The 24,219-nt window shown below is 42.5% G+C and overlaps 1 protein-coding gene across 1 annotated transcript in view; it reads left to right on the top strand.

The window, feature by feature from the left end:
- The window catches only part of ccdc102a (coiled-coil domain containing 102A), a 160,630-nt gene extending 140,751 nt beyond the window's left edge, over positions 1–19,879 (top strand). The window contains exon 9 of the mRNA XM_063012751.1: positions 18,773–19,879. Within this exon, the coding sequence (XP_062868821.1) occupies positions 18,773–18,911 (139 nt within the window). The 3' untranslated portion in view covers positions 18,912–19,879. The remainder of the gene's footprint in view (positions 1–18,772) is intronic.
- Positions 19,880–24,219: the final 4,340 nt, after the last annotated feature.

Raw genomic sequence — 24,219 nt, 5'->3', positions numbered from 1 at the left:
GTGTTGTCCCATGAAAAGATATAATGCAGAAATATTTGCAGAAATGTGAGGGGTGTACTCACTTTTGTGATACACTGTGTATATATATATATATATATATATACACAGTGTATCACAAAAGTGAGTACACCCCTCACATTTCTGCAGATATTTAAGTATATCTTTTCATGGGACAACACTGACAAAATGACACTTTGACACAATGAAAAGTAGTCTGTGGTCAGCTTATATAACAGTGTAAATTTATTCTTCCCTCAAAATAACTCAATATACAGCCATTAATGTCTAAACCACCGGCAACAAAAGTGAGTACACCCCTTAGTGAAAGTTCCTAAAGTGTCAATATTTTGTGTGGCCACCATTATTTCCCAGAACTGCCTTAACTCTCCTGGGCATGGAGTTTACCAGAGCTTCACAGGTTGCCACTGGAATGCTTTTCCACTCCTACATGACGACATCACGGAGCTGGCGGATATTCGAGACTTTGCGCTCCTCCACCTTCCGCTTGAGGATGCCCCAAAGATGTTCTATTGGGTTTAGGTCTGGAGACATGCTTGGCCAGTCCATCACCTTTACCCTCAGCCTCTTCAATAAAGCAGTGGTCATCTTAGAGGTGTGTTTGGGGTCATTATCATGCTGGAACACTGCCCTGCGACCCAGTTTCTGGAGGGAGGGGATCATGCTCTGCTTCAGTATTTCACAGTACATATTGGAGTTCATGTATCCCTCAATGAAATGTAACTCCCCAACACCTGCTGCACTCATGCAGCCCCAGACCATGGCATTCCCACCACCATGCTTGACTGTAGGCATGACACACTTATCTTTGTACTCCTCACCTGATTGCCGCCACACATGCTTGAGACCATCTGAACCAAACAAATTAATCTTGGTCTCATCAGACCATAGGACATGGTTCCAGTAATCCATGTCCTTTGTTGACATGTCTTCAGCAAACTGTTTGTGGGCTTTCTTGTGTAGAGACTTCAGAAGAGGCTTCCTTCTGGGGTGACAGCCATGCAGACCAATTTGATGTAGTGTGCGGCGTATGGTCTGAGCACTGACAGGCTGAACCCCCACCTTTTCAATCTCTGCAGCAATGCTGACAGCACTCCTGCGCCTATCTTTCAAAGACAGCAGTTGGATGTGATGCTGAGCACGTGCACTCAGCTTCTTTGGACGACCAACGCGAGGTCTGTTCTGAGTGGACCCTGCTCTTTTAAAACGCTGGATGATCTTGGCCACTGTGCTGCAGCTCAGTTTCAGGGTGTTGGCAATCTTCTTGTAGCCTTGGCCATCTTCATGTAGCGCAACAATTCGTCTTTTAAGATCCTCAGAGAGTTCTTTGCCATGAGGTGCCATGTTGGAACTTTCAGTGACCAGTATGAGAGAGTGTGAGAGCTGTACTACTAAATTGAACACACCTGCTCCCTATGCACACCTGAGACCTAGTAACACTAACGAGTCACATGACATTTTGGAGGGAAAATGACAAGCAGTGCACAATTTGGACATTTAGGGGTGTAGTCTCTTAGGGGTGTACTCACTTTTGTTGCCGGTGGTTTAGACATTAATGGCTGTATATTGAGTTATTTTGAGGGAAGAATAAATTTACACTGTTATTTAAGCTGAACACAGACTACTTTTCATTGTGTCAAAGTGTCATTTTGTCAGTGTTGTCCCATGAAAAGATATACTTAAATATCTGCAGAAATGTGAGGGGTGTACTCACTTTTGTGATACACTGTATATATATATATATATATACAGTGTATCACAAAAGTGAGTACACCCCTCACATTTCTGCAAATATTTTATTATATCTTTTCATGGGACAACACTATAGACATGAAACTTGGATATAACTTAGAGTAGTCAGTGTACAACTTGTATAGCAGTGTAGATTTACTGTCTTCTGAAAATAACTCAACACACAGCCATTAATGTCTAAATAGCTGGCAACATAAGTGAGTACACCCCACAGTGAACATGTCCAAATTGTGCCCAAAGTGTCAATATTTTGTGTGACCACCATTATTATCCAGCACTGCCTTAACCCTCCTGGGCATGGAATTCACCAGAGCTGCACAGGTTGCTACTGGAATCCTCTTCCACTCCTCCATGATGACATCACGGAGCTGGTGGATGTTAGACACCTTGAACTCCTCCACCTTCCACTTGAGGATGCGCCACAGGTGCTCAATTGGGTTTAGTCCATCACCTTTACCTTCAGCTTCCTCAGCAAGACAGTTGTCATCTTGGAGGTTGTGTTTGGGGTCGTTATCCTGTTGGAAAACTGCCATGAGGCCCAGTTTTCGAAGGGAGGGGATCATGCTCTGTTTCAGAATGTCACAGTACATGTTGGAATTCATGTTTCCCTCAATGAACTGCAGCTCCCCAGTGCCAGCAACACTCATGCAGCCCAAGACCATGATGCTACCACCACCATGCTTGACTGTAGGCAAGATACAGTTGTCTTGGTACTTCTCACCAGGGCGCCGCCACACATGCTGGACACCATCTGAGCCAAACAAGTTTATCTTGGTCTCGTCAGACCACAGGGCATTCCAGTAATCCATGTTCTTGGACTGCTTGTTTTCAGCAAACTGTTTGCGGGCTTTCTTGTGCGTCAGTTTCCTTCTGGGATGACGACCATGCAGACCGAGTTGATGCAGTGTGCGGCGTATGGTCTGAGCACTGACAGGCTGACCTCCCACGCCTTCAACCTCTGCAGCAATGCTGGCAGCACTCATGTGTCTATTTTTTAAAGCCAACCTCTGGATTTGACGCCGAACACGTGGACTCAACTTCTTTGGTCGACCCTGGCGAAGCCTGTTCCGAGTGGAACCTGTCCTGGAAAACCGCTGTATGACCTTGGCCACCATGCTGTAGCTCAGTTTCAGGGTGTTAGCAATCTTCTTATAGCCCAGGCCATCTTTGTGGAGAGCAACAATTCTATTTCTCACATCCTCAGAGAGTTCTTTGCCATGAGGTGCCATGTTGAATATCCAGTGGCCAGTATGAGAGAATTGTACCCAAAACACCAAATTTAACAGCCTTGCTCCCCATTTACACCTGGGACCTTGACAAATGACACCAGGGAGGGACAACGACACATTTGGGCACAATTTGGACATGTTCACTGTGGGGTGTACTCACTTATGTTGCCAGCTATTTAGACATTAATGGCTGTGTGTTGAGTTATTTTCAGAAGACAGTAAATCTACACTGCTATACAAGCTGTACACTGACTACTCTAAATTATATCCAAGTTTCATGTCTATAGTGTTGTCCCATGAAAAGATATAATAAAATATTTGCAGAAATGTGAGGGGTGTACTCACTTTTGTGATACACTGTATATACGTATATATACAGGCGCATCTGTGACCAAGACAGCAAGTCTTTGTGATGTATCAAGAGCCACGGTATGCAGGGTAATGTCAGCATACCACCAAGAAGGACAAACCACATCCAACAGGATTAACTGTGGACGCAAGAGGAAGCTGTCTGAAAGGGATGTTCGGGTGCTAACCCGGATTGTATCCAAAAAACATAAAACCACGGCTGCCCAAATGACGGCAGAATTAAATGTGCACCTCAACTCTCCTGTTTCCACCAGAACTGTCCGTCGGGAGCTCCACAGGGTCAATATACACGGCCGGGCTGCTATAGCCAAACCTTTGGTCACTCGTGCCAATGCCAAACGTCGGTTTCAATGGTGCAAGGAGTGCAAATCTTGGGCTGTGGACAATGTGAAACATGTATTGTTCTCTGATGAGTCCACCTTTACTGTTTTCCCCACATCCGGGAGAGTTACGGTGTGGAGAAGCCCCAAAGAAGCGTACCACCCAGACTGTTGCATGCCCAGAGTGAAGCATGGGGGTGGATCAGTGATGGTTTGGGCTGCCATATCATGGCATTCCCTTGGCCCAATACTTGTGCTAGATGGGCGCGTCACTGCCAAGGACTACCGAACCATTCTGGAGGACCATGTGCATCCAATGGTTCAAACATTGTATCCTGAAGGTGGTGCCGTGTATCAGGATGACAATGCACCAATACACACAGCAAGACTGGTGAAAGATTGGTTTGATGAACATGAAAGTGAAGTTGAACATCTCCCATGGCCTGCACAGTCACCAGATCTAAATATTATTGAGCCACTTTGGGGTGTTTTGGAGAAGCGAGTCAGGAAACGTTTTCCTCCACCAGCATCACGTAGTGACCTGGCCACTATCCTGCAAGAAGAATGGCTTAAAATCCCTCTGACCACTGTGCAGGACTTGTATATGTCATTTCCAAGATGAATTGACGCTGTATTGGCCGCAAAAGGAGGCCCTACACCATACTAATAAATTATTGTGGTCTAAAACCAGGTGTTTCAGTTTCATTGTCGAACCCCTGTATATATACAGTGTATCACAAAAGTGAGTACACCCCTCACATTTCTGCAGATATTTAAGTATATCTTTTCATGAGACAACACTGACAAAATGACACTTTGACACAATGAAAAGTAGTCTGTGTGCAGCTTATATAACAGTGTAAATTTATTCTTCCCTCAAAATAACTCAATATACAGCCATTAATGTCTAAACCACAGGCAACAAAAGTGAGTACACCCCTTAGTGAAAGTTCCTGAAGTGTCAATATTTTGTGTGGCCACCATTATTTCCCAGAACTGCCTTAACTCTCCTGGGCATGGAGTTTACCAGAGCTTCACAGGTTGCCACTGGAATGCTTTTCCACTCCTCCATGACGACATCACGGAGCTGGCGGATATTCGAGACTTTGCGCTCCTCCACCTTCCGCTTGAGGATGCCCCAAAGATGTTCTATTGGGTTTAGGTCTGGAGACATGCTTGGCCAGTCCATCACCTTTACCCTCAGCCTCTTCAATAAAACAGTGGTCGTCTTAGAGGTGTGTTTGGGGTCATTATCATGCTGGAACACTGCCCTGCGACCCACTTTCCGGAGGGAGGGGATCATGCTCTGCTTCAGTATTTCACAGTACATATTGGAGTTCATGTGTCCCTCAATGAAATGTAACTCCCCAACACCTGCTGCACTCATGCAGCCCCAGACCATGGCATTCCCACCACCATGCTTGACTGTAGGCATGACACACTTATCTTTGTACTCCTCACCTGATTGCCGCCACACATGCTTGAGACCATCTGAACCAAACAAATTAATCTTGGTCTCATTAGACCATAGGACATGGTTCCAGTAATCCATGTCCTTTGTTGACATGTCTTCAGCAGACTGTTTGCGGGCTTTCTTGTGTAGAGACTCAGAAGAGGCTTCCTTCTGGGGTGACAGCCATGCAGACCAATTTGATGTAGTGTGCGGCGTATGGTCTGAGCACTGACAGGCTGACCCTCCACCTTTTCAATCTCTGCAGCGATGCTGACAGCACTCCTGCGCCTATCTTTCAAAGACAGCAGTTGGATGTGACGCTGAGCACGTGCACTCAGCTTCTTTGGACGACCAACGCGAGGTCTGTTCTGAGTGGACTATGCTCTTTTAAAACGCTGGATGATCTTGGCAACTGTGCTGCAGCTCACTTTCAGGGTGTTGGCAATCTTCTTGTAGCCTTGGCCATCTTCATGTAGCGCAACAATTCGTCTTTTAAGATCCTCAGAGAGTTCTTTGCCATGAGGTGCCATGTTGGAACTTTCAGTGACCAGTATGAGAGAGTGTGAGAGCTGTACTACTAAATTGAACACACCTGCTCCCTATGCACACCTGAGACCTAGTAACACTAACGAGTCACATGACATTTTGGAGGGAAAATGACAAGCAGTGCTCAATTTGGACATTTAGGGGTGTAGTCTCTTAGGGGTGTACTCACTTTTGTTGCCGGTGGTTTAGACATTAATGGCTGTATATTGAGTTATTTTGAGGGAAGAATAAATGTACACTGTTATATAAGCTGCACACAGACTACTTTTCATTGTGTCAAAGTGTCATTTTGTCAGTGTTGTCCCATGAAAAGATATACTTAAATATCTGCAGAAATGTGAGGGGTGTACTCACTTTTGTGATACACTGTATATATATATATATATATATACAGTGTATCACAAAAGTGAGTACACCCCTCACATTTCTGCAAATATTTCATTATATCTTTTCATAGGACAACACTATAGACATGAAACTTGGATATAACTTAGAGTAGTCAGTGTACAACTTGTATAGCAGTGTAGATTTACTGTCTTCTGAAAATAACTCAACACACAGCCATTAATGTCTAAATAGCTGGCAACATAAGTGAGTACACCCCACAGTGAACATGTCCAAATTGTGCCCAAATGTGTCGTTGTCCCTCCCTGGTGTCATGTGTCAAGGTCCCAGGTGTAAATGGGGAGCAGGGCTGTTAAATTTGGTGTTTTGGGTACAATTCTCTCATACTGGCCACTGGATATTCAACATGGCACCTCATGGCAAAGAACTCTCTGAGGATGTGAGAAATAGAATTGTTGCTCTCCACAAAGATGGCCTGGGCTATAAGAAGATTGCTAACACCCTGAAACTGAGCTACAGCATGGTGGCCAAGGTCATACAGCGGTTTTCCAGGACAGGTTCCACTCGGAACAGGCTTCGCCAGGGTCGACCAAAGAAGTTGAGTCCACGTGTTCGGCGTCATATCCAGAGGTTGGCTTAAAAAATAGACACATGAGTGCTGCCAGCATTGCTGCAGAGGTTGAAGACGTGGGAGGTCAGCCTGTCAGTGCTCAGACCATACGCCGCACACTGCATCAACTCGGTCTGCATGGTCGTCATCCCAGAAGGAAGCTGACGCACAAGAAAGCCCGCAAACAGTTTGCTGAAGACAAGCAGTCCAAGAACATGGATTACTGGAATGCCCTGTGGTCTGACGAGACCAAGATGAACTTGTTTGGCTCAGATGGTGTCCAGCATGTGTGGCGGCGCCCTGGTGAGAAGTACCAAGACAACTGTATCTTGCCTACAGTCAAGCATGGTGGTGGTAGCATCATGGTCTTGGGCTGCATGAGTGTTGCTGGCACTGGGGAGCTGCAGTTCATTGAGGGAAACATGAATTCCAACATGTACTGTGACATTCTGAAACAGAGCATGATCCCCTCCCTTCGAAAACTGGGCCTCATGGCAGTTTTCCAACAGGATAACGACCCCAAACACAACCTCCAAGATGACAACTGCCTTGCTGAGGAAGCTGAAGGTAAAGGTGATGGACTAAACCCAATTGAGCACCTGTGGCGCATCCTCAAGTGGAAGGTGGAGGAGTTCAAGGTGTCTAACATCCACCAGCTCCGTGATGTCATCATGGAGGAGTGGAAGAGGATTCCAGTAGCAACCTGTGCAGCTCTGGTGAATTCCATGCCCAGGAGGGTTAAGGCAGTGCTGGATAATAATGGTGGTCACACAAAATATTGACACTTTGGGCACAATTTGGACATGTTCACTGTGGGGTGTACTCACTTATGTTGCCAGCCATTTAGACATTAATGGCTGTGTGTTGAGTTATTTTCAGAAGACAGTAAATCTACACTGCTATACAAGTTGTACACTGACTACTCTAAGTTATATCCAAGTTTTATTTCTATAGTGTTGTCCCATGAAAAGATATAATGAAATATTTGCAGAAATGTGAGGGGTGTACTCACTTTTGTGATACACAGTGTATCACAAAAGTGAGTACACCCCTCACATTTCTGCAAATATTTCATTATATCTTTTCATGGGACAACACTATAGACATGAAACTTGGATATAACTTAGAGTAGTCAGTGTACAGCTTGTATAGCAGTGTAGATTTACTGTCTTCTGAAAATAACTCAACACACAGCCATTAATGTCTAAATAGCTGGCAACATAAGTGAGTACACCCCACAGTGAACATGTCCAAATTGTGCCCAAATGTGTCGTTGTCCCTCCCTGGTGTCATGTGTCAAGGTCCCAGGTGTAAATGGGGAGCAGGGCTGTTAAATTTGGTGTTTTGGGTACAATTCTCTCATACTGGCCACTGGATATTCAACATGGCACCTCATGGCAAAGAACTCTCTGAGGATGTGAGAAATAGAATTGTTGCTCTCCACAAAGATGGCCTGGGCTATAAGAAGATTGCTAACACCCTGAAACTGAGCTACAGCATGGTGGCCAAGGTCATACAGCGGTTTTCCAGGACAGGTTCCACTCGGAACAGGCTTCGCCAGGGTCGACCAAAGAAGTTGAGTCCACGTGTTCGGCGTCATATCCAGAGGTTGGCTTTAAAAAATAGACACATGAGTGCTGCCAGCATTGCTGCAGAGGTTGAAGACGTGGGAGGTCAGCCTGTCAGTGCTCAGACCATACGCCGCACACTGCATCAACTCGGTCTGCATGGTCGTCATCCCAGAAGGAAGCTGACGCACAAGAAAGCCCGCAAACAGTTTGTTGAAGACAAGCAGTCCAAGAACATGGATTACTGGAATGCCCTGTGGTCTGACGAGACCAAGATAAACTTGTTTGGCTCAGATGGTGTCCAGCATGTGTGGCGGCGCCCTGGTGAGAAGTACCAAGACAACTGTATCTTGCCTACAGTCAAGCATGGTGGTGGTAGCATCATGGTCTTGGGCTGCATGAGTGTTGCTGGCACTGGGGAGCTGCAGTTCATTGAGGGAAACATGAATTCCAACATGTACTGTGACATTCTGAAACAGAGCATGATCCCCTCCCTTCGAAAACTGGGCCTCATGGCAGTTTTCCAACAGGATAACGACCCCAAACACAACCTCCAAGATGACAACTGCCTTGCTGAGGAAGCTGAAGGTAAAGGTGATGGACTAAACCCAATTGAGCACCTGTGGCGCATCCTCAAGTGGAAGGTGGAGGAGTTCAAGGTGTCTAACATCCACCAGCTCCGTGATGTCATCATGGAGGAGTGGAAGAGGATTCCAGTAGCAACCTGTGCAGCTCTGGTGAATTCCATGCCCAGGAGGGTTAAGGCAGTGCTGGATAATAATGGTGGTCACACAAAATATTGACACTTTGGGCACAATTTGGACATGTTCACTGTGGGGTGTACTCACTTATGTTGCCAGCCATTTAGACATTAATGGCTGTGTGTTGAGTTATTTTCAGAAGACAGTAAATCTACACTGCTATACAAGTTGTACACTGACTACTCTAAGTTATATCCAAGTTTTATTTCTATAGTGTTGTCCCATGAAAAGATATAATGAAATATTTGCAGAAATGTGAGGGGTGTACTCACTTTTGTGATACACAGTGTATCACAAAAGTGAGTACACCCCTCACATTTCTGCAAATATTTCATTATATCTTTTCATGGGACAACACTATAGACATGAAACTTGGATATAACTTAGAGTAGTCAGTGTACAGCTTGTATAGCAGTGTAGATTTACTGTCTTCTGAAAATAACTCAACACACAGCCATTAATGTCTAAATAGCTGGCAACATAAGTGAGTACACCCCACAGTGAACATGTCCAAATTGTGCCCAAATGTGTCGTTGTCCCTCCCTGGTGTCATGTGTCAAGGTCCCAGGTGTAAATGGGGAGCAGGGCTGTTAAATTTGGTGTTTTGGGTACAATTCTCTCATACTGGCCACTGGATATTCAACATGGCACCTCATGGCAAAGAACTCTCTGAGGATGTGAGAAATAGAATTGTTGCTCTCCACAAAGATGGCCTGGGCTATAAGAAGATTGCTAACACCCTGAAACTGAGCTACAGCATGGTGGCCAAGGTCATACAGCGGTTTTCCAGGACAGGTTCCACTCGGAACAGGCTTCGCCAGGGTCGACCAAAGAAGTTGAGTCCACGTGTTCGGCGTCATATCCAGAGGTTGGCTTTAAAAAATAGACACATGAGTGCTGCCAGCATTGCTGCAGAGGTTGAAGACGTGGGAGGTCAGCCTGTCAGTGCTCAGACCATACGCCGCACACTGCATCAACTCGGTCTGCATGGTCGTCATCCCAGAAGGAAGCTGACGCACAAGAAAGCCCGCAAACAGTTTGTTGAAGACAAGCAGTCCAAGAACATGGATTACTGGAATGCCCTGTGGTCTGACGAGACCAAGATAAACTTGTTTGGCTCAGATGGTGTCCAGCATGTGTGGCGGCGCCCTGGTGAGAAGTACCAAGACAACTGTATCTTGCCTACAGTCAAGCATGGTGGTGGTAGCATCATGGTCTTGGGCTGCATGAGTGTTGCTGGCACTGGGGAGCTGCGGTTCATTGAGGGAAACATGAATTCCAACATGTACTGTGACATTCTGAAACAGAGCATGATCCCCTCCCTTCGAAAACTGGGCCTCATGGCAGTTTTCCAACAGGATAACGACCCCAAACACAACCTCCAAGATGACAACTGCCTTGCTGAGGAAGCTGAAGGTAAAGGTGATGGACTAAACCCAATCGAGCACCTGTGGCGCATCCTCAAGTGGAAGGTGGAGGAGTTCAAGGTGTCTAACATCCACCAGCTCCGTGATGTCATCATGGAGGAGTGGAAGAGGATTCCAGTAGCAACCTGTGCAGCTCTGGTGAATTCCATGCCCAGGAGGGTTAAGGCAGTGCTGGATAATAATGGTGGTCACACAAAATATTGACACTTTGGGCACAATTTGGACATGTTCACTGTGGGGTGTACTCACTTATGTTGCCAGCCATTTAGACATTAATGGCTGTGTGTTGAGTTATTTTCAGAAGACAGTAAATCTACACTGCTATACAAGTTGTACACTGACTACTCTAAGTTATATCCAAGTTTCATGTCTATAGTGTTGTCCCATGAAAAGATATAATAAAATATTTGCAGAAATGTGAGGGGTGTACTCACTTTTGTGATACACTGTATATATATATATATATATATATATACAGTGTATCACAAAAGTGGGTAAAGTGAGTACACCCCTCACATTTCTGCAGATATTTAAGTATATCTTTTCATGGGACAACACTGACAAAATGACACTTTGACACAATGAAAAGTAGTCTGTGTGCAGCTTATATAACAGTGTAAATTTATTCTTCCCTCAAAATAACTCAATATACAGCCATTAATGTCTAAACCACCGGCAACAAAAGTGAGTACACCCCTAAGAGACTACACCCCTAAATGTCCAAATTGAGCACTGCTTGTCATTTTCCCTCCAAAATGTCATGTGATTTGTTAGTGTTACTAGGTCTCAGGTGTGCATAGGGAGCAGGTGTGTTCAATTTAGTAGTACAGCTCTCACACTCTCTCATACTGGTCACTGAAAGTTCCAACATGGCACCTCATGGCAAAGAACTCTCTGAGGATCCTAAAAGACGAATTGTTGCGCTACATGAAGATGGCCAAGGCTACAAGAAGATTGCCAACACCCTGAAACTGGGCTGCAGCACAGTGGCCAAGATCATCCAGCGTTTTAAAAGAGCAGGGTCCACTCAGAACAGACCTCGTGTTGGTCGTCCAAAGAAGCTGAGTGCACGTGCTCAGCGTCACATCCAACTGCTGTCTTTAAAAGATGGGCGCAGGAGTGCTGTCAGCATTGCTGCAGAGATTGAAAAGGTGGGGGGTCAGCCTGTCAGTGCTCAGACCATACGCCGCACACTACATCAAATTGGTCTTCATGGCTGTCACCCCAGAAGGAAGCCTCTTCTGAAGTCTCTACACAAGAAAGCCCGCAAACAGTTTGCTGAAGACATGTCAACAAAGGACATGGATTACTGGAACCATGTCCTATGGTCTGATGAGACCAAGATTCATTTGTTTGGTTCAGATGGTCTCAAGCATGTGTGGCGGCAATCAGGTGAGGAGTACAAAGATAAGTGTGTCATGCCTACAGTCAAGCATGGTGGTGGGAATGCCATGGTCTGGGGCTGCATGAGTGCAGCAGGTGTTGGGGAGTTACATTTCATTGAGGGACACATGAACTCCAATATGTACTGTGAAATACTGAAGCAGAGCATGATCCCCTCCCTCCGGAAACTGGGTCGCAGGGCAGTGTTCCAGCATGATAATGACCCCAAACACACCTCTAAGACGACCACTGCTTTATTGAAGAGGCTGAGGGTAAAGGTGATGGACTGGCCAAGCATGTCTCCAGACCTAAACCCAATAGAACATCTTTGGGGCATCCTCAAGCGGAAGGTGGAGGAGCGCAAAGTCTCGAATATCCGCCAGCTCCGTGATGTCGTCATGGAGGAGTGGAAAAGCATTCCAGTGGCAACCTGTGAAGCTCTGGTAAACTCCATGCCCAGGAGAGTTAAGGCAGTTCTGGGAAATAATGATGGCCACACAAAATATTGACACTTCAAGAACTTTCACTAAGGGGTGTACTCACTTTTGTTGCCGGTGGTTTAGACATTAACGGCTGTATATTGAGTTATTTTGAGGGAAGAATAAATTTACACTGTTATATAAGCTGCACACAGACTACTTTTCATTGTGTCAAAGTGTCATTTTGTCAGTGTTGTCCCATGAAAAGATATACTTAAATATCTGCAGAAATGTGAGGGGTGTACTCACTTTTGTGATACACTGTATATATATATATAACATTTATGCATTTTTATGTTGCAGAAGTTTTTAATAAGGTGCTAGATTTTATTTTAGAATAAAGTAGAATGAACTCCACAACTGCTTGTGTTGTGTGGTTAACTTGCCCAAATGAAATTAACAGTAATCACTGATGTCCAGTGATGAGGGGTGTTATATACAGCTTAGAAAATGAGCCCAACAGCAGCAGGTAGAAAAACAACATAACAACATAATTGCAGTCTCCTCTTGTGTACTTTAATGTGTAGTAAATCTAACCGTATTGATATTGTATCAGTATAGAAAGCTATAAAGGTGTTAGGTTTCCTTATAGTAATCTATATCATTATAAACCTATTAAGCTGGATCAGGTGTGTAAAGGAAAAACTTAGAACCATGCAGGGCAGGGGGTCCTGGAGGTGAAAAACCTGCTGCAGACTGAATATTCACTCATTTTTTAAACATTTGCCTAATCATGTTACAGTGATATACAGTACATCGATCAGCCATAACATTAAAACCACCTCCTTGTTTCTACACTCACTGTCCATTTTATCAGCTCCACTTACCATATAGGAACACTTTGTAGTTCTACAATTACTGACTGTAGTCCATCTGTTTCTCTGCATGCTTTGTTAGCCCCCTTTCATGCTGTTCTTCAATGGTCAGGACTCTCCCAGGACCACCACAGGCAGGTATTATTTGGGTGGTGGATCATTCTCAGCACTGCAGTGACTGACATGGTGGCGGTGTGTTAGTGTCCGTTTTGCTGGTATGAGTGGATAAGACACAGGAGCGCTGATGGAGTTTTTAAACACCTCACTGTCACTGCTGGACTGAGAATAGTCCACCAACCAAAAATATCCAGCCAACAGTGACCACACTGATAAAGGTCTAGAAGATGACCAACTCAAACAGCAGCAGTGAGTGAGTGGACACGGTATTTAAAAACTCCAGCAGCGCTGCTGTGTCTGATGTCATACCAGCACAACACACACTAACACACCACCACCATGTCATTGTCACTGCAGTGCTGAGAATGATCCACCACCCAAATAATACCTGCTCTGTAGTGGTCCTGGGAGAGTCCTGACCATTGAAGAACAGCATGAAAGGGGGCTAACAAAGCATGCAGAGAAACAGATGGACTAAAGTCAGTAATTGTAGAACTACAAAGTGCTTCTATATGGTAAGTGGAGCTGATAAAATGGACAGTGAGGGTAGAAACAAGGAGGTGGTTTTAATGTTACGGCTGATCGGTGTATCAATTCTGTGTAGCAAAAAGTTTTTTGACTGGCCAAGAGCATAATCTTTATGCTGCCAATTAATTGATTAATCAAATAATCACATTTCTTTCCACATAGTATCTCAAAATAATAAAAATTTTCTTTTTTCTGTTTTTTGTTGTAGTTTGTATTTGTATGTTGTATTTATTTTAACTGTTTTTATCATTTCTTTTCTTCAGTGTAACAGCTGCTGAGGCAGTGCCCCATTGTCACTATTAGACAAGCTGGCTCTCATTTCAACATCTGGAAATGAGACAGTGTGATAAGCAGGTAAAGCTGGCTGATTAACTAAAGGCAAGAAGGCGAATAAACACCAACAAATCACATTGTCTTATTTTTAAATTGGCAAAGCAGAATAAACTGTCAGCTTTGCATGGACAGTGATAATTAGCCTACAAAAAAGATGAGCACTTGGGGGCCAGCAGTCTGTCTTTCCAGCTTTCTCTACAGACTCATTTTGCCATTTTTCCTATAGGAATGCTTGGATAAAATATCATTACGATGCTGCTGTGAAAGCCAATTCCACTGACTGGTCCAGGCATTGGCACAAGCAGCTGAAAAATCAAGCCGGGGTTCCAAAGGATGCTGGGCAAACAAATTTGTGATGATTGTTTTTTATATCTGGGATTAGTATTCTGACTAAATGTAAAACACCCAAACTGTTAATATATCCAGCATTATCTAAACATTAAAATACATTTCACAGTGGGGTCCTTCTGCCTATGTAGTAAACTGTTGTAATTGACTTTCATGAGTCCCTAAAAGGCACCAAACCTTAAAGTCTCATTCTGTCTTACTCCTTTTTAGCTCACTTGCTTTCTTTTCATTTCTCAGTCCTGCTTTCTTATGAAATAAGCATTTACCTGGGCAGCTGGCATATTTATTCAGCTGGCATCTCACTGGTCAGGTATTGTTTGATGACATGTCTGGAAGATTAGACAGTCGTGTCTACACAATGTCAGACAAAGACAGAGTCTCAGAAATATTTAGTGCACAGAGATGTATTGCATTGTACAGCCAGTGGAAAAGGGCTTTCGCGTATAAAACTCAATGTTGGCTTTTAAAAACAAAGATGCTAGCATGGTCTAGACACGGTTCTGACCTAAATCCTATTGTACATTTAAAAGTCAGTCAGATGAACCTACATAATCTTAGGAAATTTGCCAATAAAACATCACAAAAAAAATAAAATTTAAGCCCTTTTTTAATGGAGATCAAATTTAAGTCTCAATAGTGCCACCATCCTGATTGGGCACTTAACAGACACACTTGGGCATGTCTGACGTAAAAAAGGTTGAATGGGGAATCACCTCCTGGCCACTGCAGTAGCAACTCTAACTGCCTGGTTGAGATGACCAGTGCCAAAGGAATACAGAGGACATAGCATACTTGTTAGGTTGGATTCTCTACAAGAGCCACTGGCTATTTTAAATAAGCAGTAGAAACACCCAAACTGTTAATTTATCTAGCATTCTCTCAACATTAAAATACATTTCACAGTGGGGTCCTTCTGCCTATTTACTAATCGGTGTAATTGACTGTCATGAGTCCCTAAAAGGCACCAAACCTTAAAGCAGTCTCATCGTCTTACTCTTTTTTTTTTTTAGCTCACTTGCTTTCTTTTCATTTCTCAGTCCTGCTTTCTTATGAAATAAGCATTTACCTGGGCAGCTGGCATATTTATTCAGCTGGCATCTCACTGGTCAGGTATTGTTTGATGAAATGTCTGGAAGATTAGACAGTCGTGTCTACACAATGTCAGACAAAGACAGAGTCTCAGAAATAATCAGTGCACAGAGATGTATTGCATTGTACAGTCAGTAGAAAAGGGCTTTTGCTTATAAAACTCAATGTTGGCTTTTAAAAACAAAGATGCTAGCATGGTCTAGACACGGTTCTGACCTAAATCCTATTGTAGATTTAAAAGTCAGTCAGAGGAGCGTACATAACCCATTGCCGAAAGCAATGAGCTAATATTTAACCAAAAAACGAACTATTTCTTAACATAGATGTCTAATACCAAGTTCACACTACACAACTTTCCAAGTCGTCAGGTCGCTGTACAGTTCACACTACACAACTGGATCTCTTGTAATCGGGAGTCTTTTAAATCGGTGTGGCTTTCACACTACACGACTGATCGGCGATTGGGGGTTTCACACTACACGATCTATCACCAACTGGAATCGCAGGCGAGCTTCTCTGGTCTCCCAAAGTACATTTTGTCATGAAAACAAACGTGAGAAGTGATGAAAGGTTTAATGAAACCACGTCCAAAAATGCACGTCAACAAGTAGCAAACGATCAAAGTTTGTGCGCTGATGTGCAGTGTAAAATCGAGTAGGAAAAATAAATGAATCTGAGTGGGCTACGTGAACAGCATGGATTGTTCTGTAGTGAATTGGAGGTTATTAAATATTTTTTGCAATGCAACGTTGGTGTTATGTTTTGTAGAGAACGATAAGGTCAGAAATACTGTAAAACTTGTGTGTGTGCCGATGTATTCTGATATAAACTATATTATGTCCCTGTCCCATCTTTTTACAACTCCTCCCCTGTGTTTCCCCTCACACCGTATCTTGCGTTCTCATTGGCTGTTCGACATAGCACTCATTGCCAGTCGGCCAACTCATATCTAGATATTTGACAAGCTAGATTTATTTCTTCAGTCGCCAAGCGATTGGCGAGTGCTCTGCGAGCTGCTCGGATCGAGTTGTTGAGTAGTTCACACATAGTGATTGAGAGCCGAATTTTGATTGCCGAGCAAACGCCGAGTTGCTCCCGAGCCGGCAAATCTAGCGCTGACCAGTCGGCATCTGAACTCGCCTTGTGCAGGTGAAAAGATGCAGTTGGGTACTGCACATGTGTCAGAGGGGGCATGTGTTCGATCGGGTTATTGGGAAGAAAATTGGGAAAAATGCAAAAAAAAAAAAAATTAATTTCTGAAGCCACATTATATATAAATACAAAGTCAGATCACATTTGTGTAAATCTGAAGTGGATATATGCACTGGGATTATATTAAATGACTTAAGCTAAAGTGGGTGACGTATGTGTATGTGTGCTTGCTGAATAAAGGGTAAAAAGTGTGTTTAGTGAATTGTGTTCTGTTTTTTTGATCTACGTCTGTTTTTTTCATTTTTTGCAGACTAGACCATCTGCAAACAGTGACAGATTGCACTGTAGCAGCAGATGAGAGCAGAATCATCACAAAATGAAGATTCATTATACTGACTTGTACACTAATAAATAATTCTGGTGATATATTTAGCTATTTACAGTAGCTAATTAAATCAGCTCTGGTGAGCACAGACGCTTAGCTGCATATATATAGGATTTAGCTTTATGTATCAGCAGCTGTACTAATTATTCACCTACTTGCTTATATTTACCATAGTGACAGAAGGTCAAAATCTTTGGTTGTTTAAGTGCTCTGAATAACAGTTCAGGCAGATAAATACAATGTGCAAGTGGACAGCCAGATGCTCATAGAGTCCTGTTTCTCAGTTTGGACCATGTTTGTTACATTTGTTCACATATTCAGATTGATTACTGTAGTAACATATGCACATGTGCATGCTAAGTAGAGCAGGACAAATAAAGGTTATGATTAGTAGTAGTGATCATCAGTACAAGCAAATGCCAGTAACTGAGATCCGGATGGTTGGGGAGGTGATGGCCAAAGCCCTGTGATGGATTGCATCCTGTCCAGGCTATTTCTTTCTTGCACCCTCTGTTTCCCAAACATGAAACATAGTCCACCATGACAATGACCAGGATAAAGCGGTTGATAAAAATTAAATTAAAATAGGAAATTTCTCTGATCATGAGCTACATCTTTTGGTAGAGACTGTAAAATCACCTGTCCTTTAATGAAAACAAAATTTCTGCACACAATGCAATTTTTTTTAAATTTTTTATAAATGATACACCGATCAGCCATAACATTAAAACCACCTCCTTGTTTCCATACTCACTATCCATTTTATTAGCTCCACTTACCATATAGAAGCACTTTGTAGTTCTACAATTACTGACTGTAGTCCAGCTGTTTCTCTGCATGCTTTGTTAGCCCCCTTTCATGCTGTTCTTTAATGGTCAGCACCCCCACAGGACCACCACAGAGTAGGTATTATTTAGGTGGTGGATCATTCTCAGCACTGCAGTGACACTGACATGGTGGTGGTGTGTTAGTGTGTGTTGTGCTGGTATGGGTGGATCAGACACAGCATAATACCTGCTCTGGGGGGGTCCTGACCATTGAAGAACAGCATGAAAGGGGGCTAACAAAGCATGCAGAGAAACAGATGTCACTACAGTCAGTAATTGTAGAACTACAACGTGCTTCTATATGGTAAGTGGAGCTGATAAAATAGACAGTGAGTGTAGAAACAAGGAGGTGGTTTTAATGTTATGGCGGATCAGTGTATACTTCCAACTTTGGCAACAACCTTTTCCTGTTTCAGCATGACTGTGTTCAGAAATAAAGACATTGTTTGAAGGGTTTGGTGTGGCCCTGATCTCAAATTCATTGAATGCCTTTGGAATAAATTAAAAAGTTGATTGTGTGACAGACATCACAAATCCTTTTACTAACTGAATGAGAGCAAATTCTCATAGACACTTGCCAGAAGAGTAAAAGGTTTTGTAGCCGCAAAGACGGCCAACTTTATGTTATTGCATTTGCATTTAGTTATTGCATCTTGATAAAACGTCCAATGTCCATGCCCACATACTTTTGTCCATATAGTGGATATCTATTTGTGCTGATCCAAATAGCAACTAAAAGTGTTATATCACAACCAAATGAAATTGAGCTGCCTGCCTGAAAGTACTGCAGTAGCATCTAAAAAGATTTCATATTAAATCTGCTTGTCTATTTGATTACATCTGTTCTGATCAACCCAGATTCAATAGAGATCAGCAGCTCTTTCCTACTCACACACTTTTTTCCCTATTTTCAATTAGGCTAAGGCGTCAGCAGAACCCTGGCTTGTTTGGCAAGATGAGGACGTCTGCCTCATCGCGATTCGGCTCTGATGATCCTGAGAACCCAGCCAGCGACCCTGACGAAGAAGAAGAGGAGCTGCAGCTTCAGACCTCCTAAAGATTAGCACATGTGGGTACGGATCATCAGGATCCTGCGATTCAAAATGCTTTACTTCATTCCGAAACGGGACCAACAACCAGGCCAGCACAAATAAGAGGACACGGACTGTAGAGTGAACAGATTCTGAGCTGATGTGTCTCTGACATGTGGCAGATGTTCCACTGTTTCCTGTGCATAACATGAAAGAGTGCAGAAAATGGACTGGAGGGAGATACGATATTGGTGTCATGCATTTTACTATTCCCAGAGTTACTATGTAATTGCTTCTTCTTCTGAATATGGGCGTGAAGGCTGCCCTAGTCATGTGACTAATTCGGTTGCACATTTTGAATAGCCCTCGAATTTTCCCTTTTACCTTCTATTCTTCTATATTTGTTTTTTTAATTCCTCTCAGAATGTGCTGCTCCGTCTTATTTCCCTCTGTTGTTGTGTTTTTCATTCTGTGTAAACCACTCTAGCCGAGCTGAGCTGAGCTGTTGTTAAGTGCTGCAGTGTGCTTGTGTTCTGCTGTAATTCCGTGTTAATGTTCTGCACCATTATCTAGGTAGACATTACCCACTTGCAGTGTATTTGATTCAGTGCCAGTGTGAGTGGACTTGGAGAAATAGGGATTGTGGGTATTTTGAAGAAGTACAGTGGGACTTTTATCCAGGTAAATCGACTACAAGTGTTAAATGGCTTTCGGATATAGATCCACATGAGGGAACATTATGACTCCTGTTGTTAATTACGTTGTTTCTGCTGTTATCTTTTTATGCAATAAGTGATTGTTAACTGGAACCACATCAACAATGAGGACCAATCTAGACTTCTCTTCAGTGGGGACATTTTTACTGGTCATACTGAAAATATTTATAACATTGTTTTTTTTTTTTATAAAATTGGTCTGTATAACTGTTTTGTATTTAGCACTATAAATAGTAAGTGTGTATATCCACTTGCATGTCTTTTATTAAGCGTCAAAAGCTGTGTGAGTATGTGTCTTTCTTTTTTAATGAAAGAAACTCTCAGAAGTAAAATGCCTTTGGGTTTTAGAATAGAGAATTTAATTTTATTAATAATGAAGCCTGACAAGACTGACTTTGCATGACTTTGTTAAATGGTGTTACACAATCCCACAGAAGCCATAATTCAAGTCTAATTTAACCTTCGTTTAAACAAATCTGATTTGGTTGCTAAAATGTTGTAGAGTGCGCCAACTATAATCTTAAAGCAAATACAAACCCTTTAGAGATCCAGTATAGCCATGTGAATGTCTTTTGCTAAACGGCGACTCTGTCCACTTAAGGAAAGTATCACAGTGGTGCCCAGGTGGCGCAGTGGGATATTCCGCTAGCACACCAGCACAGAGATTCTGAACTCCTCGGTTCGAAACTTGGCTGTGTCCTTACACAGCGTTTTGAAGACCCCACCCACATAGTCCAGTTATCCCGCCCTAGCAGAACTGTGTCTGCTGCAGGCACTGACAATTATGCATGCTAGATGACCGGTGGCAGATCATCTAGCCTGATCTCTACCCTGATTGGCAGATAGAGAGGCGCCTGTGGTGAAAAAGGGTTCCGCAAAAGGGCTGTTCGCGGGTTGGAGGAGGCGTGAGCAGCAATATACCCTCCTCAACTGCAATCAGGGATCCCCCAGCAGAGGAAGACAAATTGACTACGCTAAATTGGGAGGAAAATGCATAAATAAAATAGAAAGAAAAAAAAGGTATTATAGCTGACTAGCAAATTTGTCAGGTTTAAACAATGAAAATGAAGAACAAAAGTAAAACAAATTTTTTCCCCCCCTTTTACCTTGTTTTCCTCCTAACTTAGTTATTTCCCATTCCCAATGTAAATTCTCTGCAGCTTACACAAACCCCGATCTGATCAAGGAGACCTGGATCACCACATGCCCCCTCCAACACGTGTCCAGTTATTGGCAGCTTCTGCCTGTGTTGGGTTCCCACACAGAGCCATATTGCGTATGGAGAGCCATGCTATGCTACATGTGACTCATTCCCTCCCACACCCACTCGTGCAGGCGTCCAGACCATTCCCGGAAATCGCAGCAGCACCGGGAAAAGGCCCTTTCCAACCTTCCTTTACTCAAACACCACCAAATGTGTTTATGTGGCTGTCTAGCCAGATTGGTGGCTCGAACACTCTGCAGTGGTGTGCTAGATTATTAGACCACCAAAGTTCCAGAACAGTATTTAAAAATCCTAAACAATATACACTATGTTGCCACGTTCTTTAAACGTCCAAATGTCCAAAAAAAGTTTAGAATGTTTTGACTACAGTCTTATCTGTAATTATTTATTGATTTGAATGCTGGACAATTAAAAAAACAGGGCAAGAAGAACATCAATGCCATTTAACGTGTGCTGATGAAGACTTTTGAGTGTATCTTGAACGGCAAAGAAGTCAAACAAACGCATCCTTGATTAAATCAAATCTGAACTCAGTAAATCCCAATAACCAGACTGAAGCTGTGTTATTTTGGACATTTTGAGAAGAACCAGTTTATTTGAAAAGCTAAGAATGCTTGAAAGTGTTGAAGGTAAAAGAGGAAGAGGACAGCCAGCAACAAGATGGGTGGTTTAAATTGGAGGAACAATGGACAAGCAATTAAAACAGCACTGGCAAGGACCTTGTTGGTCATTCCATTTCCATTACAAAACCATGGGCTTTAATATGGTGTTGCCTCCCTTGTCGCAACTACAACAGGCTTCATTCTTTTGAAAAGGTTTTTCACAAGATGTGTCTATAGGAATTTGTGACCATTTAAATAAAAGAGATTTTGTAAGGTCGGGCACTAACATTGGATGAAAAGGACTTCCTCAAAATGAAAATTCAAACTTAGCTTCATGGTGCTAAGTGTGTTTAAGATCAGGGCTCTGTGCCTGTCAAATAAGGCAGCGCTCCCCAACCTTTTTTGCACCATGGACCGGTCGGTTTCATATAAGATATACATTTACGGACCAGTTTCATATAAGATACAATTTCATGGACCGGCAAGGGCAGGAGGATTTAAAATAGAACAACTATGGAATGGCAAATCAGTGTAAATCCTTAGCTTTTTTCGCTGCAACGAGATGCTGCTCCCACCTTGTAGTAATAAGACAGTAACACCCGAAGAGTTTTGAAAATTTGTGTAGGGGGGAGTGTGTCAGTCTCGCTCTCCTCAATCAGGAGTAGAGATCAGCATCGGTAGAGAGGAAGCGTAATGCAATCAGGTAATCGAGTATAAAGAATTGGTTTTGCTGTGAAATAGTTATGTGTTTGGTTACATACTTTAAATTCTTTATTTTCTGTAATATCTATTATGTTAATATATAGAAATTTTACTTCAGAACTACAATGACTGAAAAACTGAGCACTAACTGTTTGACTCTGTATTTATAAAAAAAGAAATAACCATTACAGTCTATTCTTATCAATTTGGTATAAAACTTTTGTCACTGGTACTGCAGACAGCATTTTTAGAGAATAACATGTCTCTGTGTAAACTTAGACTAGGTAAAACATAGTGACTGGTGCTCCAGTGAGGGAGATTTTAAATTAAAAGGACCTTTCTTGACAGTCATTTCATTGTGTGTTGACTTCATAGCACCGTTTACACTGATTACTATTAGTGTATATAACTAATTCAGGTTTCTCAGTCCTGAGACTGTACATCATTCTGAAGTCATCAGACTACGACCTAACCTTTCTAAAATATACCTTCTGTAGTAATGACTCTAAAAGGCTCACTTTAAAAAAAGTAATGACTAAACGCAGCTATATGTAATGCACTACCAACTTTATTATCAAAGTTGAGAAGTTATCATTTTATTCATTTAATGCATCGTTTAATACTGAAAATGCATTTATAGGTGAACCCACTGGTCATTAGTTTAAAACCTGAAGTGTACTTAAATGGTTCTTTTCACGAATGAGTGTATTTAGGGGCCTTTAGAATTGTGTTTTTTCTTATTGCAGAAAAAATCCTACAACCTCAAATCAGAGAAAGTTGGGACAGTATGGAAAATGCAAATAAAATAAAAACACAGCGTTTCTTACATTTACTTTGACTTTTATTTCATTGCAGACGGGATGAACATGAGATATTTCATGTTTTGTCTGCTCAACTTCATTTCATTTATTAATAAACATCCATTCCATTTCAGGCCTGCAACACATTCCAAAAAAAGTTGAGGCAGTAAAGCATTTACCACTTTGTAATGTAGCCATTCCTTTTCACCACACTTAAAAGACGTTTTGGCACTGAGGATACCAAGTGATTTAGTGTTTCAGGTTTTAATTTGTCCCATTCATCCTGCAAACACGTCTTAAGATGTGTAACAGTACGGGGTCGTCGTTGTCGCATTTTTCGTTTTAAAATTCTCTATTGGGGACAGGTCAGGACTGCAGGCAGGCCAGTCCAGTACCCGTACCCTCTTCTTCTGCAGCCATGCCTTTGTAATGTGTGCAGCATGTGGTTTTGCATTGTCTTGTTAAAAAATGGACGTCCTTGGGAAAGATGACGTCTTGAAGGCAGCACATGTTGCTCTAAGATCTCAATGTACTTTTCTGCATTAATGCTGCCATCACAGGGAACCACAATGGAAATAAGTCTATGGACTTTTTGTGTTATCCCTGACTGTTTCAGTTTTTTATAGGAGGTATTGTATCTATTTATAAAATATGAAATGGTTCAATAAAATCAAATCAAATCAAATCAAATCACAGTAGTGTAAATGACCTTTGCCAAGGGCACTGATACAGCCCCATACCATGACAGACCCTGGCTTATGGACTTGTTGCTGATAACAGTCTGGATGGTTCTTTTCGTCTTTGGTCCGGAGCACACGGCATCCATTTTTTCAATAAAGACCTGGAATGCTGATTCATCTGACCTCAATACAATTTCCACTGTGTGATGGTCCATCCTAGATGCCTCCGAGTCCAGAGAAGTTGATACCGCTTCTGGACATGGTTAACATAAGGCTTCTTTTTTGCACAGTAAAGTTTAAGTGGCATTTGTGCATGTAACTTCGTATTGTAGAGCTTGACAAAGGTTTGCCAAAGTAATCCCTTGCCCATGTGGTTATATCAGCTATTGTTGAGTGGCGGTTCTTGATGCAGTGCCGTCTGAGGGATCGAAGATCACGGGAGTTCAGCTTAAGTTTGCGCCCTTATTTTTTACGCACTGAAATTCTTACTGATTCCTTAAATTGTTTAATTGTATTATGCACTGTAGAGGGAGAAATATGGAAATCCTTTCCAATATTTCTTTGGGGTACATTGTTTTTAAACATTTCAATCATTTTCTCACACATTTG

Source organism: Trichomycterus rosablanca, chromosome 17, assembly GCF_030014385.1.
Source record: "Trichomycterus rosablanca isolate fTriRos1 chromosome 17, fTriRos1.hap1, whole genome shotgun sequence".
NCBI lineage: Eukaryota > Metazoa > Chordata > Actinopteri > Siluriformes > Trichomycteridae > Trichomycterus > Trichomycterus rosablanca.
The sequence above is the reverse complement of the archived record's forward strand: the minus strand, read 5'-3'. Positions and strand labels throughout refer to the sequence as shown.